Source organism: Opisthorchis viverrini (genome assembly GCF_000715545.1).
Source record: "Opisthorchis viverrini unplaced genomic scaffold opera_v5_278, whole genome shotgun sequence".
NCBI lineage: Eukaryota > Metazoa > Platyhelminthes > Trematoda > Opisthorchiida > Opisthorchiidae > Opisthorchis > Opisthorchis viverrini.
The window spans coordinates 316,334-334,055 of NW_008751938.1; the positions used below are offsets into that span (position 1 = coordinate 316,334).

General features: G+C 44.4%; 1 protein-coding gene across 1 annotated transcript; it reads right to left on the bottom strand.

Moving 5' to 3' along the window:
* Positions 1-322: 322 nt before the first annotated feature.
* Positions 323-17,478, bottom strand: T265_09488 (hypothetical protein; the record flags this gene model as incomplete). Its single annotated transcript, XM_009175570.1, has 4 exons — positions 323-709; positions 7,863-8,176; positions 10,926-11,111; positions 17,400-17,478. 4 exons carry the CDS (start codon positions 17,476-17,478, stop codon positions 608-610), a joined length of 681 nt encoding a protein of 226 aa, XP_009173834.1.
* Between the last annotated feature and the right edge of the window lie 244 nt (positions 17,479-17,722).

Here is a 17,722-nt window from a genome sequence, read left to right on the forward strand (position 1 = left end):
GCGAGAGTGATATGGCTCCAGGTGGCTGTTCGCCCGAAAACTCTATGGTATACGATCCGGAAGTTTCACAGTGGGAGAGGTAAAATGATATTGCCCCGTAGTGTGTTTTACTATTCGTCTCAACGTCTCTGAACAACGCCCAATTTCGGTTGGAAATCCTATCGGTTCCCACAATGCAACGTTTTCTGGAGAGCAAAGAGTTCAGTGGAAACATCCACCGAAGGTATCCGACTACAGTTTCTTGTGGCCTAGGTGATCGCGAGAAAACGAGGCAAAATCTACGCGGTTAGTAAGCGTCATTCATGAAGGCTACTCAGATAAGCAAGTTCAAAACTGTGGGAAACCAAAAGACCCAAAGTTTGCAACATTTCTTATTGAAACAAACATGTGAAGGAAATCAATCAAAATCACTGTACATGTGAATGATAAGGATGATGGATGAAGAAAAATACAAACAGCCAAGTCAAAATGTTTATCACGAAAGCTAACCGCATGTTGTATGGAGTCAAGATAATTGGGTGGAGTGAAAAGACTCCGTCAGAGTAAGCCAGCACACTCAGCCAGAAACCCATTGCTGGGGGAATCGCGGTTAAACAGTGCCAGTAATTCACACAATGATGGACAGTGCAGCCATAAGAAATTGTTCGAAGTTCATTTCAGCCCAACCGTTCCTGTTGTGATCGTACGGACGGAATGCATCGGTCAGGTACTGAAACAAATGAAGGTCATATCAAGGAGGAAACCAGGGTATCGGTATTCGAACATAGAAGAACGACAGTACTTTACAAGGCCTATGATAAAACAAACCTTGTGCACCCGGCCGTTTCGGACTGTATTCTATCTGCAGATATCTGGGATTCAAGTTTGTCACCCGCCTGTGTAACGGGTGTAGTGTGGGACTAAGTTCCGTACTTCGTATCACTCTAGAAAATGTTCGAATTTTGAGGTTGGTTCCAGTCGGTCGCGTGAATGAGTTTGAATTATACTCAGGCACAGTGCCTCAAACGATGGGTAATCAGTTTCACGTTGTTCTTTTGAAACAAGCAGGAGAATTCTATCTTACTGATGAATCTGTTCCAAGTGAGTCGCACTTATTTTTCAATTCCCTTCCGTGTGCTTTCAACCGGGTTTTCGTAAGAACTGAGTGTAGACCAAGTCCTTTACGAATATGTTGGTAGTTTGGAGTAAGTAGCTGCCTGGTCTGTCCAGATAATGGCGTTAATTCAATAGGGAAAAGTTTGATAAACGACGGAATCTATGTAGACCGAACGCCACTCGGAACTCCCAGTGTATTCCCATACTGTTGCATATGGATACATACCATAAATATTCACTCAAAGGTGCAAGTACGGTATCATTCGATTGTCAGTCATTCTTCCATCAGAGGAATATTTTCTCATTAGCTTTTAAATGACATGCAAATATGTTTTCTTAACTGAGTGTTTCACACTGAGTTCAATCGAAAGAGCTATTGTCTCTAACTGGTGTATAGGCAACATGATTGATGATTTGCTGGTCTCCATTCAAATAAGCCTTGACTTGCAGGATTTATTTCATTTAGAAAATGTCATGATGTAGGAAAACCCTATTGCGCAACATGTTCTCAATGACGTGTCAAGAGTATTCTAATCTTGGTACTTCTCAGGCTGGTACAAGCCAACGGATACGTCTGATAAATGTTAGACCGTTAGGCAATCATCCGACCACTAGCACTAAAAGCCGTCATACCTCTTTCCGCTTGGGCTGGAAGTGGTGAAGCGTTTGGCATCATCATATTTGAGTGAGTGGACACTGTCTTAAGAGTGCTATCCACTCGCTGGATAACTCAACACCTTAGTTTTGCTCCATCTAGTAAAGTGGGTGCTGCTGACCCAGACGAATGCCAGTTGAACTATGTAAGTTTGGGAATAAACGCCATTCGAATTTAGTCGGGGGACAAAAGCCAACCGATAGTTGCGTCTTCTAGCTGATTATTCCGCAGCCCAAACTAGTTACACAGAAGTTGGACCAAGTCAGGAAAAACTGTCCCTTTAGCGGGCGATTGACGCACGAATGTGAATAACTGTGCTTCTTATGAAGCTAAAATTAATGGACCTGAGCTCCGGGACCTGAGAAGCCAGTGGGATCGAGAACTGAAGATCCCAGTGCCTACAACACCTGTGCTAACAATGGAAAGTTATCCTACACCAAAAACACCATGAAAAAAAGCATCAAAACAATGAATCTTCCAAACAGATGAACAATGGATAGGTCACAACTCTATTGTGAACTCATAAAGCTGAATTGAATAATTAATCTCATGGAGTAAAATGTTACGGAGCGTTACTCACTTGCTTCACAATAATGGTAGTAACAGGAGTATTATCACTATCATTGGTATCATTAACAGCTGTGCCTCAGTTAAGGTGAGGTATCAGTCACAAAGTTAATCTCTTCTGGACGGAAAAGTTTTGACGGCAAACACATTCGGATAGTAAAACCAATGCGACACTGTCTCCCTGTACTCGTCTGAAGTAGTTTTCACTTTCGTGTAATCAAAAGCATTCAGTAATTTTAACTTATCTAAACAGTATCGCGTGTCTTTCCACTTAGTTTCCGCAAATTCAGCTACCTACCTCAAGAAAGAATCTGCTATTGCACGAATGCGGGCAACATACACGGTTCGCCTTTCGTACTGTACTGCACACGATGAAACTGAGTATATTAGAGGCTATCGTGTCTGGCTAGCTAGCCACAATTGAGAGGAATCAGGAAATAAAGATACCTACAGAACGAATGCTGACAACAGGAAAGTTTGTGAGCGTGGGTTGGCCTTCACGTGACAGTTCGGACACGTGCGCGTACTGCTGTTTCAATCAGTTATCGAATTGAAACTATCCATTCATACAAAGATCGGGACCAAAGGTAAAAACAGTTTAGTGGAGGCATGAAAGTACTGCGTCATCCTAGTGAAGTCAGTCTGTGCTAAAAAGACAAGAAGCGCTGCATGGCTGTTTCATCCTTATTGTGAGTAACAAGCAGTCCATATCTTACGAACCTCCAGAGAGATTGCAACCCACAACCGCCCAGCTGGTGGTTGTACCGTTCGGCCACGAGCAGTTGCTCCGAAAAGTCATCACTCCGGAAGCCTGCGAGCACGTGACCAGATGATGTGATTTCCTTGACTGTAGGATGAGTAATACCATATCCTGTCTAAGTTCGGGTGAGTCACATTGCTTATAAGTCGGTCGTTGCCAAACGTCTTGTTGTTCAACAGCTGTCAAGGGGCAGCACGAAGTAGCAGTTATTAGGGTTTTCTTGAGGGATCCTTCCTGGAGCAATTGACTCAATAGTCCGACCCACCTGGTTAAAGGGTCTTGAATAGCCCGACGACTCTGGTAGCAAGGCATTACTTTCTCACTCTTAATGCGGCTGTGCACTGCAGGTGCCTTTTGAGCAGCCCCAGACTCATGGGTGTTAAAAGTATTTCGACCGTATTGAGTAATGCGCAGGCGGTCACGGTTAACCGTTTGGCGATCGGATTGTGAGGATTTTAGAGCCAAACTTTTCTAACTCGTCCTTACTCGAACGAAAGTAGCATCCCTGCTATCATCAGTACGGATATGCTGGACGCCCTACTGCCTTCACACCTATCGCAGAGGGCAATACGACTTTACTTCCAGACCGCCTTGTAATAAGACTTTTCGCAGTGCCGGGGCTCGTTGTTCTTTGTCGGGCTGCTCACCGTTATCCTTGCTGGCGTGGTTGAACCTTGTTCTAGTCAGTATAACACGCAGGATCATTACAACACTGAAGCCCGACCACCATGATAGCTTTAGGTTTCGCAACCACAAACGGCAGCTGAGATGAGGGCTACATTATGTGGCTAAAATACGACAGTGGTTTGTACGGGTTGCGTTCCAGTCTCTTTCCTACTGCAGTATTATGAAAAACCTCATGGCCTATGACGCCGGAAGACACGGCTCAAGCACTCAGTCAGTGGTGTTTCTGTATCAAAACCATCGGCTACAATGAGTAGCTCCCGCGCTTCGTGTTCATTCAAATAGGTGGACTAATTCAACAACAACAACCAACTGACTATGCGATAACCTTCAATGCTTGGCTTTATCTCCTCCCCTCTCTTATTTTCTGATGACCAAAACTGCAGTAGCTGGAACCAATACCCCCGGTACATTATTTGTAACTGACTGACAACCGTTCCCTATCCTGATTACGGCGCACCTCGATTCTTCTGGTTTACTGGTCGGAAACCATGTAGGTGTCTCGTAAACAAGGGGCAAAGGAGGATAAGGGATGACGAACCAAGTTTGCGTTCAAAATATAACGTTCGCACCGAGAAAATGTAAAGTCGCGAGCAACGGCAGAGCGGACAGTTACTTTACTCCGTACGTCGATGTTGGGTGAGTGAAAAGATGACACCCAAGATCGAGTGGTGCTATGGACGATTATACTTCCCCGATTACAGCACAATATATTTACCTCTTAACAAGCGTAGACAGGAAGATGCTATGGGCACTCAACCAAAACCTTTAGCGCAGATGCCAAACCGAGAGACAGAGACGGTCAGCATGCAACGACAGAGAAGTCTACCTTATTAGGATACGTGATGCCAGCGTCTGGGACCTAAATATAATTAATCAATAAATCCACGTCGAAAAGAATGCGTGAATCGTATACGTTCTCAGTAGTGAGGATACAGATACTGAGGTCCACAGACTATGACACTGTGAGAAGGGCCGAGCATTTCTTGGCGCTCCGTTAGACTTTACTGAGCGACGCTGACATCCATCATGAACTTCAAACGAAGTGCTCAGTTCGCGAAAAGGTGGAAAGATACCTTAAAAGCATAATATCTGGGACACTGACAGACCGTTTATACTTAGACGGTTACAAATGTTTCGTTCAGTAGCTCATACTTTAGTCCACAGGCTACTTATTAAGTATGTGACAGATCCCCGAACGAGCAAATTGATTCTTCAATCAGTGGCGAGTTTTCTTCCGAATTACATCTGTGTATTCCAGTGAAACAGCATTTTCGACACTACTGGCAACCGAAGATTTCAAATTTCAGCCGCACCAATTTTTTTTCAACATTATGTTGCCTCGTCCGGTGCTGTTTTAGTGTTTTCTGTCCCACAACCCTTGAGCTAAACGTTGTTTAAATAGACGAATCAGTATATGGATACCAAGTCAACGATTTGGCATTCAGACTGTGCGGTCAACAGACGTTGGGCTGACCCAGAGAATACTGCTACCAGTCTTCAAAATGTATTTCACGAATACTTATAAATACGGGCAAAAAACAAAAAAGTATCGCACTGCATGGAACGTCGGAAGCGACAGTGCCAAAAGATACCTTTTTCATATATCATACCACCCTAACCATGATCTACCTTGGGGAGAACACCTATTTACGTGATCGTCTCTTTTCGCTTGAAACAAGTATTTTGCAGGGCAATCCTTCAACATTTTTCAGAGTATAGTAAAGTAGTATAGTGTATACGTATAAGAAAGGATAACGGAACGCAGCATTCATCTTAGAGTTTGGAGGAAAATTTTATGAAGAACAGGGGTTTTATGAAAAGCTCCAACAATCAATGGTAATTGGAGATTTTGAAACCCAACTAGCTATTCATTGAGGTCTGAATAAAACACGGTTGAGTGGTTTTCACAGAAGATGAACACATTAAGATGCCTTCCGGAAATTCAATTCTAAATCCGGTGTCATGAGCGAACTCAAGTTTTAGGACTTTCAAAGTCGATTGGCAATTTTCACGCAGCTTCCGTGTGTCTCAGTGTGACACTTGTCACCACCCAAAAACGTGTTTCCTACACTGTAGGAACTACATAGAGTCAACGGACATTAGAAACAACCGTGGACCACCGGCTTGTACACATCCGTGACCTAGCACTCTTTACTTTGCGCCAGATTTCGTGACACATTGATGACAAAATCAATCCCCAATGTGCACGGGTCGATCAACAGATCTCAGTGTGAAACATTAAAAAATAAGTGCTGTGTACCTACCATAAGTTATCTCATATCGGAAATGACAAACAGCAAAGCACTTCCTCCGTTCAAAGTCACTGAATGATTTGCTCCACAGTTGTCCCGACAAACCAATGAAACCATACTCTGTACGCTGTCTACTGTTTCCTCCATTTGTATGATAGTGTTCAATAAGTCGTTGTCTGAAAACAGCAACCACGAATCTAATCGCTTGGATGCACGGTTTCCTCACAGCTGCGCACATGCTGAACATTTTCCGACGTGCTATCCTCCTTAATTGGACTCTCCCCTCCCGAAACACTTCTGCACATTTGTGCATCAATAAAACTTCCCTACCCTCGGGTTGCATTAAGATTGTGCACGGCCATATGCATTTGGGTATATTTAAGTAACAGGAGCGCAACCGCATCCGATGGACGTAAGATCTGAATAACTCAAATCCCGATCCCCGTTCACACAAGAGCATGAGGCTAGTAACCTAGTAGTGACATCTTATGATGTTTTTGCATGTACTGAAGTGTTTCGTCCTAGAAAGATGAAACTTGGTGCCACAACAGAGGAAACATATAAATAATGCACTGGAAAATTAGGCATTGATAGCACAAAGTAATTGGAATAGTTTTTCAAGAATTCCTATCAGCTGATCCGTCAAAAAGAGTCTTTGACATCGGTAAAGCTGATGGACTATTTCGAGATGACATTCTCCACTCCATGTTGGAAATTTGAAAGAAAAGTGCCCTTCCAGAATCGTTCAGGTGTAGCACCCTTTTGGTGCCAAGCTGCCATACGAAGGAGGGGTAAAGCTGATGGACTATTTCGAGATGACATTCTCCACTCCATGTTGGAAATTTGAAAGAAAAGTGCCCTTCCAGAATCGTTCAGGTGTAGCACCCTTTTGGTGCCAAGCTGCCATTACACACGAAGGAGGCACGAGGGCTGGGATACTGCCAGGTTGCCCAAGCCTAGATAGTGGAAGTCAAGAGGCAGAGGTCGGGTTCGAACCACGGACCTTCCGGTCAGTAAATCCGCGCTCTAACCACTTGGTCCGTCTCGTCCCTCCCAGCAGATAAAGATGTATCAAGTTGATGAGTTCGTCTTCAGTGGGCTCACTAACCACACTTGAGCCATAGTATTCAAAGCAGGCAAGTGAACTAAATCAAACCTGGTGAATCTAACAATCCCGAAAATTCAGAAAAGCCAGGGAAACGGCTGTTGTACGACAATGTTTACCGTAATTTCCACTGAGTTGTATGAAACATCCTCACGAAAATGCTAACTACGAAGTTGAACGATACAAAGAAAATAGGGGCTATGTAAAAATAGAACTTAAAAACTGATAAAAGTCTCATAGGTGCGCATGTCATCAAGTGGGCCGAAACTTCAAACAACCATGTACTTCGTCGAACGGGGAACGTGACGAAGTAACCGGAGCAATGGAGCTACGCCGATAACGTTGCAGTTGTAAAAACGCATCGTGGTACAGAAAGGACCCAAAACCATTGCCCCAAATCATAGAGAGAAAAGTAAAGCATTCAGCTGTAGCACCCTTCCAGTGCCTAGCCGCTATGCTACACCAAGGAAGCACGAGGGCTGGGATACTGCCAGGTTGCCCAAGCCTAGACAGGGGAATTCGAGAGGCGGAGGTCGGATTCGAACCACGGACCTTCCGGTCAGTAAATTCGCGCTCTTACCACTTGGGCCATCTCGCCCCCGAATCATAGAGAGACAGACAACCGAACAACAGCTCAAATCTACCTCCCCTATCCTTATACGCATGTATGTTTTTAATGGTACTTAAATCTGATGGATGTGATGGATACGCGGGATCCAAGCACGAAACCATTTTACTTACATGCAAGCACACGCAAGCATAAATAAAGTCGTCGAACGCGATGCAACCACGAGTGGTTCTGTCAAACCGTCGAAGCATCTGACATACGAACGGGTGTGACAAATCATACCCGAAGGAGCGTAGTGCGACTTGCATTTCTTGAGCGTCGATCGCCCCTGACCGGTCGGTGTCGTAGCGCTGGAAACAAGTTTTCCACTTGTATACGTAATCGTACAACGCGGCAAATTCGTTGAATTCGATGCCACCACTGCCGTCTCGATCAAACATCTTCATCATCATGCTTACCGTGTTGATATTGAACGGTAAGTGAACACCTGCAGAGATAAAAGGAGGTTTGAATGTATCCTGATCACACAATAGAAGGGGGAACAAAATCGTGGGATGATGGAAAGCGACCGCAAGAAATACGCAAGGTGAAACATAGCCCATAGATTGCCGACAAAACTGAAAAGGAAAGAATATCCATGGGTGTGGAGAGAATCTGGTGTGGAGTCTGAGATTCAATTGCCGTATGACTAAAGGTCTTATTTACAAACAAAAGGCTCCGGAGTGGGAAGGTGAGTATGGATGCGGAATGTGCTACCTACCAAAGCCATTTTCACCCAGTAGATTTGGACAGAAACTAACAGCAAGGCGGTCATTAACACTGACTAGCAGCGTCCCAGACCAAGCGCATGGGGATGTACAATGGTTCCACCCTAGTAGTGATCATTCTGACAAGCTCCCACAAAGTACGATCTCTGGACAATGGAAAACGTCAGGAAGACTATGGAACGTAAGTCCGCTGGAAAACCAAACGTTTTCAAACTGACTTGAATTCATATTAACATAATCTGTTTCCAGCTAGAGATACCTAGTTTCATGATCGGATCTCCCACATTGATATAGATCTAAGGCAATGTTACCAGGGTGATCTTTCCTATCGAACCTATTTGTCAGTGGTATAGAGATGAGAACAACTCAACTCGAACAAAACAATTGTGCTAGATACTTCGGAATACTTGTTCAAACGGTGCTCGAAGGTAAACCTTATTTCCCATGTAACCGGAAAATATCATTTTGAAATGATTCGAAATGCTTTGAATATGGAAGCCAAAGCCATCCCCACGTATCACAAGGGTTCCAGTAACACTTGTGAATCGGCCACCAAATCGGTTTTTGGATGCAACCTGAACAAACCCGAGTCTGTCAGGCATTACATCTCAAGGAGTCATGTTTACGTAAATGTATTCTCATTGGGTTTGGCCCTACTCGAGTCCATGTAGCATTCTTACCATTAAATTTCAGATCTTCATGTATACCACTCTTTCGCAGAACCCAACCCACTGATAACTGCCGGGGCTAGACTTCCATAAACACTGGATTGTTGAACATTGAATTTAAGTCTTTTCAAGCTCTAAATTTCGAAGTGTTTACAGAACCATGTGGATTGCCGGAGTGAGTCAACTCGATTGAAAACTATTCATCACACCAAGGGAGTCGCAGATTTGCGCATATGACATTCTGCTCAACAGCGTCAGTGCTATCCATCGCCACTTGAACAAGAACGCCAGAATTGGTAGTAAAAAACCAAGCGCAAAAGACGACTGAAGACAAATAGTGTGTTACATATACAGCGCACTGCTCCGTATCCCTGCGAAAATCAATTTTTATGGTGCTATACCTATTGCGGTGCTGGAACTGACATTTTGCGATTTATAATCTATAATGTAATGAATGCTACTGACCCTAGAAATAACCCATTTTTTGCCCTCGGTCTTACTCCACGGGCAAAATGCGCTTATGCTGTTCCACATAGGACTTTGCGCAAAATGGCGTATGATCTTAACTACCCTGCTTGGGACTCCGTTGATCTGATGTGGCAGGCCACCCAAAAACAGTTACCAACCACTTAATGTCTTATATCTCAGTACAATATCATAGAAATTCTAGCTATAGACTGTTTCTCAAACTTTCACAAAATGATTGAGTCTGGTTATCTTTTGAACCCCTCAATAATCTTGCTCTTGAAATTTTAATTACATTGATACTACCTAGGACACTAGTGAAAGTCCGAAAAATCATGTCACGGGTGCTTAAAAATCGCAGTTTCGCTTGATCCAAGGAACAGACTTCAAAGTTGTTACTGGATCAAATACGACAGAACAATAGGGTGAATTGCACTGGGGGTCGATTAGCACGACAGTAGCACGGTGCGGTCCATTCGGCGGTAACGGGGCTGTGACAAACATAATAGTAACAAAACGGTCTATATTTTCTGTATGTTTCTGACCATTTCAACAAGTATCCACACGTGAACATGAATTCCGATTTTAGGAAAATATGTTTGTCAAGATTTCGAAACCGAGAGAAGTTGATGGGATGTGAACGAAGTAAAGAAAATTGATGGGTTCCTTAACTTCATCTGGTGGGAAAAAAACTAGATACGTATCGGGAAATCATCTGAGTGAACTTGAAATGAAAGCCTAGAATGAGGATTCGACCGAACCACACGGAACACTTAGCAATGTAGAACAAACATTTGATTCTGGAGAGCCTTGTTCAGAGTTGAATCCCTCACTACAATTCTAGCCGAATGGTATGATATCGACACTTATTGTCATTGCAATTATTCACAATCTAATTATAGGTCCATCTGACACAACTATCATCCAACAAAGAAGTCGCAACGGCATTAGTAACTCGTCAACCGTCAGTCTTAAAACTACCATAGTTTCTATTATGTGACCGCATGTTAACCTCATTCGTTTGCTTTATCGCTCTTTCTCATAGAACTAGCTGTTGTTGTTTTGTGCAGGGACGGAGTATGCTATTAGGCGTGATCCTAGCTATGCAACCGTGGTCAACGTCAATGAAAATGCCAAGTACGTCTCAACAACTGGTGAGGACGTACCAAGTGGACCGTTTCAGAGATATGTTTTGCAACCTTGTGGTGATTCCTAATTTTCACAATCCTCGCACAATAACTCAGACTGCTTCATAACAGCAGAAGCAGCAAATCAGGTTAGTAGCCGAGCACACCCTCGTAAAATTATTGAACAAGCCTCAGTATGGAGTCCTTACCGTTGCTCAATGCGGACTGGAGCTCATTTGCGTCGATTCGCCCGTTGCCATCTTTGTCCGAACTAAGGTAAATACGAACGAATTTGAAATACAAATACCTTTTGAAAATTTTCAGAAGGGATTTGACGTCCACTCGTGTGTATGGTGGAGGCCGGGCCATGGGATTAATGGATGCTGTCAATACAACTGGTAGGATGTCGTAAGTGGAAAGAAAGGATTACCTAAAAGGTGAATGAGAGTAAAACTTGAGAAGTGAACAGACCATGCACTTTCATTTAACTAATCTGGTATCAGCAGGTTAAGTGTTAAGAGCCCATTTTGCATGGATGTTGGTTAACTGCACTAGCGATTCCGGCGACTTGGCTGCCGAAAACTGGACGAATGATAGCTTACTTTTTTTAATAGTACTGACTTTAGTCCATGGTTTCGCTATAGTTTTATCGACTCCAGGGGTGATCTCGTGCTAGGGGAACTTTCCAGATGCATGAATCTATGCGCTCCACCGAATGAAAGACCGAGTGGGGCATTGGTCAACCCAATAGTGAGGCTTTACATTTCTATCGAGGCAAACTCAGTTCAAAATTGTGCATAAATAATTAATAAAAAATTGTTCATCTGCTACGCCTATCAGCCATGCCACTCGAAGGAAGCATGAGGACTGAGATACCGCAAGGTTGCCCGGACCTACACAGGAGCAACCGAGACGCAGGGGTCGATTTCGAAACACGGATCTTCCGTTTAATGATTTTGTGCCCTAACCACCGAGCTAACTCGAGATCGTAATTGGAAATGAAAATTACCAATTTGGAAGACACATCTTGGGCTCATAGATAACCCAGACATTGAAATGAGGTCCAGACGGTGTTTCGACGTCGCCGCATGTTTAATTTGTAGAAACATTCTTCAGTGTCAACGACGGTAAAATCGAAGAGACTGAGCAGCCGTGAGAACCCCGTTGGGATTGGACAAAAGAGCAAGAAATCATCACATACATAAGTACCTGTAAAAAATGAGAATCCAAGGATTTCATTACACTGGCAAACCATCCAGAAACTCTGTTGGCCAGCGAGCGGTTCCAAATGATCGCATTGTCTCAGATATCAAGAGTACTCCTACCGCCTAAGAAAACTGGAAAAATCGGTCTCGTGTAGGTATAAAGTATCCAGGGCAAAAGTTAGTGTTCTCTCACTAGCAAAGTCATCGCCATCATCAGCGTTGAAGGTATCACCAGAATAAGATCGTAGGATGATAAGTGCAAGTAATTTAGAAGCAAGGATGAGCAGACTTAAGCCGCGGTATCTATTACAGCCCGGACGTTGCTCCTTTGGTGACAGATATGACAACGGTGGAGACCCATACAAGGATTGTCTTCGGTAGCAGCACCGGATGCAGGACATCATCTATATCCGTTTCCCGTGCATTTTAAGGTATTGTGACCCCGGTAAGGTAGTTAATAGTCCACCTCCATTATTAAATAGTAAGAGAATACAGGACCAAACTTTCGGTGAGTAGCTGCCGGGCCATCCGAAGGAAGCACGAGGGCTGGTATAATGTCAGGTTGTCCAAACCTAGACAGGAGTCGAAATGCAGAGGTCGAGTTTGAACCACGGACCTCCTGGTCAGTAAATTCGCGTTCTATCCTAGCCCTCATTACCACCAAGATGCCCCATTTTACTGGAACACCTCCTGCAAATTTTCACAGCCGCCTTCTTTGATACACATCCAGTTTATCCTAGTTCACCATCTTGTTCACATATGCGGATGAACTTCGAATGATTGTGGGTTTTCTTATATTCATGAATACGCGGTTTGGCACGTGGTTTGGGCTGAGAGATCAGGCCAACTTCCCATCATGAACCTCTTGGCGCGATACCTAGTCGTACCAAGAGACACCTACTGAATGTAATCAGTAAAACATTTAATCCAAAGTTTACCGACTTGGTTAGATGCACACAAGTCAAATCATTCTGATAACTAGCGCACATTTATAGTCTAGCCAAGTGAGAAAGGTCGACCCTGTTGATGCGGACAGTGGTTCTAGCGCGACCAAAGTTCAGTACCGTGCTGCAGTACCTGCTGCTGTACCGTGATGCAAAGAATGCTGGAAACGTGCGCAAATTGTTCCAGTTGATTCGTTCGACTGGTCTTCGGAAACCTCTTGTCAATGAAACAATCAGGGACCATCTGACTGGCTGTAATTCGACCAAGCTCGCAGTACGGTACCCATATGCAGATAGGACCCTTTCAGCTTACCCAAGGATGGACGTGCGGAGCCGTATTAGGAGCCACACATTAATCGGTGGGCGGAGTTCTGCGTAATCCTCAAGTTGGCGACAATCGCTTTCACAGAACCATATCTCGTGTGGGTTTGTGTCGGCGAATCCGTAACGAGGCAATTAGAAAGCGGGTTTTCAGTTGTGCAACGGGGACTTCCACTGAAAGATGTGTCGAACATCAGAAGATGCATAGGTTAGGCCATGTACTACGTATGCCGAACCATCGTTTGCCGAATACAGTGCTATTTTCCGTGCCCTATTCAGAGTAGCGGAGCACAGAAGTGGCCAACCCTTGGTCTGGCATCGGTGTATGAAGGATGTTACGAGACGTTTGGGTGCTGTCAGGATGTGAACCACGTGATCCTCACTGCGCCTGGTTGGAGACGTTGCAAGACATGGCTGCTGATCGATGTTAGTGGTGCTCTTATTACCAGCCTCTATCCAGATTGCCTGAATGAGTGTCTGGAGGTGCAACCACCTGGGAATGATTGTAGTAAGCTTCGCTGTCCACCTTTATTCATTTCTTCACAATAAGGCTTTCAAATAAATCATGGTTGTACGGTAGCGAAGCATCAGCGTTGAACACTTATTTCATTCTGCCCACGATGATGATGAACACAGTATGATATAACAGAAAGGAATGAAGGTTACGAGAATTCTGGTTGCTACTAGTGTTGTTTGCCCTCCAGGGTGGGGCACACGTGACCCTCTTTGTGCTTAGCTTCGGACACCGAAGTGGATGGCGATTGATAAATGTAAGGGGCGTTCACGCCGTCAGTTTTTATTCAGACTGTCCAAATGAGTGTTGGAGGTGTAGGCAAGTTGGGTGTTTATGACAGGCTAGCTCTAAGCCATCCTCCTTAATACCATTTCTTTTCTCCATTATTCAAACAAATTGGCATGGTTGAAAGGCAATTAAGGACCAGCGTTCTTCCTCTGGATTGCTGACAATGACGGTGAATTGGTGGGTCCCAGGGTCCATCAAACTGATAATGGACTAGCAACGTCTCCTGGGAGGAGTCGACGACTAAAGGCAACGAAAAAGTTGTTAGAACGACCGTGGAGGAGATAGAATTTTGGGCTGGTCGCACCACATTAATCCAGGTGGGAGGAGCGTTCTCAGCGCATTCAGAGTAAGAGTATGAATGCCGTGGAAATTATTAGGCGGGCTAGGCATCTGACGTAAAACAGAGTCAAACCAACGTCACTGACCCAGCAGTTCGCGGAGACCAACCAATCGCACAGGTGTGGCCAATTTATCGAAGTGGAGAACGGGTATGGAACAGACGGTAGGGAAGTATGCAAACGTAGCTAAAGAGGACATCTAAGTAAAACATACGGACAACACAGACATCAATCAGGGTCGCTTATATGTCTGTACTGTTCGAACCAGTTGTTCACCTAAAAACCTGTTGGTGAGGATGCTGACTCGACAGGGTTGTAGCAATTCCGCAGCATCAGTATTATTAAGACACAAAGGATGGTTCGCATCGGGTCTGTGTAGACTATCGGTCACCAGATGAGGTACTTGGAGCCGATGCACGCCCAAGATCGGGGCCGGTCAAAGCCGTCCAAAAAATTTGCAAAGCCAGGACGTTTTAAAAATTCTACATACTCAGGCCACTGGCAAGTTCGAATGGTGGACAGCAACACACATAAAACGGCTTCGACAAATTATTTGGACTATATGAGTTTAGGAGGGCATCACCAGCTACTTTTCAAAGGACGATAAAGGAAATATCTGGGAACCTAAAGACATATTTTATGTTAGTATAGATGAAGGATGCCCCAGTCTTCTCATGAGATAATCACAAACGTGAGAAACACTTGGAGTCAGTACTTCAAGTGCTATGCTAGGCTGTGTTCCAAGCCAAACCAGATCAACGAAAGCTGTCCGCACCCAAAGTTAGTTATGTGGAACAAAATCGACTGAACAAGAAAATCTCGATTGCTCACGGGAAGCTCAGGACCATAGGGGATAACCTAAAGTGGTTAAGACAATGAAGATGTGCTTCGGACTAGTGCGACGTTGCCATCATCATATTGCAGACTTGACTCACCCGCCAGTAACATTACACATTATATGTAAAAGGATGCCAAGTATTAGTGGACGAAAAAAGGCCAACAGGCCTTCAAGCTTTTAAAACAGTCTTCATTCAAAACAGAACACTAGCTTTTCGGGGTTTAGTTAAAACCATTTCATCTAAAAAGTGATGCATTCGGTCTAACGGTAGCAGTGATCTTAGAACAAAGGCACGAACAGTCGGTGATAGCAGTGTGCTTCCCTCTCCCTCCCGCGTCCAAAATCCAGCCAAGCGAAAGTACTTCACGATAAAGAGAACTCGCCTATCATTTGAGCTTTAGGATAGTTCAGATTATGCATCTGGAGATGGAAATTTTCCGCAGTCCGCTAAAGTGCATGTCTTCTGCAAGACCCCTACGGATGCCTGAACAGATGGAACATAAGTGTTTAGCTGTAGCACCCCTTTGGTGTCCAACTGACACTCCTATCGAATAAATAAGCGGGACTGAGCTACTGTCATTTAACCCAGGCCTAGAAAAGAGCGGATGAGATACGTACGCTGGGTTCGGACCACGATCAGTACGTGCCTTAATCACTGGGCTTTCTGGGACTCAGATGGCACATAGCTTCATATGGTTACGATTTCAAGGTAAAATACACAGCAGAAAGAGCTAACGCGACGGATGATGCATTACCGCAGCAGAAGTGAAAATAAGTGAGAAGCCAGGAGGCCTATCAATCAACGATAAAAACAACCCAGAGAGCCCCCAAAGAGTGTGCATTGGGCCAACGGAAGGTCGGTGAAATATGTTTGCCACGAAACTCCACGTACCCCGTGTGTTTGAATGCGTGGTTACGTATACGGTGTTGAGCCGTAATAACGCGGTAGAATAGGTCTAATAACAGCTATTTACGGTAATATGGTGGTGACTTTACCATTATTCACCGTTGAAATATGATCTAATGACGATCATTTAATCGTCCAACCACCGGGAAACACGGTTATTTAAACGTTCAATTGCCGGAAAACGTGGTTATTTGACGGCTATTTAACCGAGCAATAGCCGCAAAACACGGTTATTTGACGGTTCAAATAAGCACTTGTTAACCATAAAAGGTGGTTATTTGACGGTTATATAACCGTCGTATACCTGGAAAACTCGGTTAGTTTGGACTGCGTGTGCCGGTAGGGCAAGATCGAACCATTCTGGTTGGTAAGCAGTCGGAATACTAGCTGGCCGTTGTTCAGCTATTCTGTATTCTGATGAACTCCGGTCTACTTCGGTGGAAACTAGGATTTTAACCGCGGAATAGATCCACAGCAACAATAAAAGGAACGGTGGACTGAGGCAGAACAATAGGACGACGAATAATTTCTGCCATACCATGTGGTCGGCTGGGAATGATGATCAGTTGAACTTTCACCCAGTAGGCGTGCTTGGTCTAGACCCTAAGGACGCCCAAGATGGACACATCTGGATGGCGCGCTTCAAAAGTTTTCAAGGATTTTGATTCTACCAGAAATCCTAAACGAAAAGAATCCTGAAGGCTATTTAACGATCTAATTGGACGCAGAAATAAGGCGGTGGTCAAGTAAGAGGTTCAGACAGAGTTGAGTGATGAGGTCAGCCATTTAATCGCTCCTCTCAGAGGCTTTAGGCTCTGAATCGGTAGCATTGCAGTGCAACGTATTCAGAGTATTGAAAAGCCTCGGCTGCACTGAAGCACCCCTACAACTATATAGAGCCCCAAACTACATGTGGTGGTCAGGCTTGAGAGAGTACATCAGGACGGGATGGTTATTACCTAGCCGTCTTCAGAGAATCTGTTCACTTACCTGACAGAACGCACTGATTCTATACGGAGTCAATAAGGGCTCAAAGAATAAAGCAAATCCAATCATTTCTAGCTTCAGAAAGGGTAAGCGAAAAATGTAGAATAGTGTGACATGAGCCTGAAAGCTATGGCATCGAAAGATGGAATCAGGTACCATATTTCGAAGCTTGCCTGAACACAGAAAGGCAGAAAAGGCATCAGCAGTAGACTGTTGCCATTAGCACGCCCTTGCATATGCAGCACGGATTCACGGATTCACGGAGTGATACACAGGATCGAGGCTTTTGCCCAAGTTTCCCGGGTCGGTTTTGTTCTTGTCGGTCAGTGGCTGTCGTTCACCATGCACTAATTTACACGGCAGAGAACCGTATAGGGAGACCTGGGTGATGACCACACGATGGCCGGTGCCGAACAGCATTATTGTAGTTGTAGGAATCACGGTACCATGACAGCAACCCAGTCCATGTACAAAGATTTATGTGGGATGTGATGTCAAAACGCTCAAACATGAATAGAAGGACGATTATGGTCCACGATGAAACCTTTAGCTAAGAAGCCTGATCATCAGCAGTAACCGAACTTCAAATACACGAAGCTCGAATGCACACTACAGGCTCCGGAGTAACAATGAGGCCGGAACGGGGACCACATAAAGGGCCCAT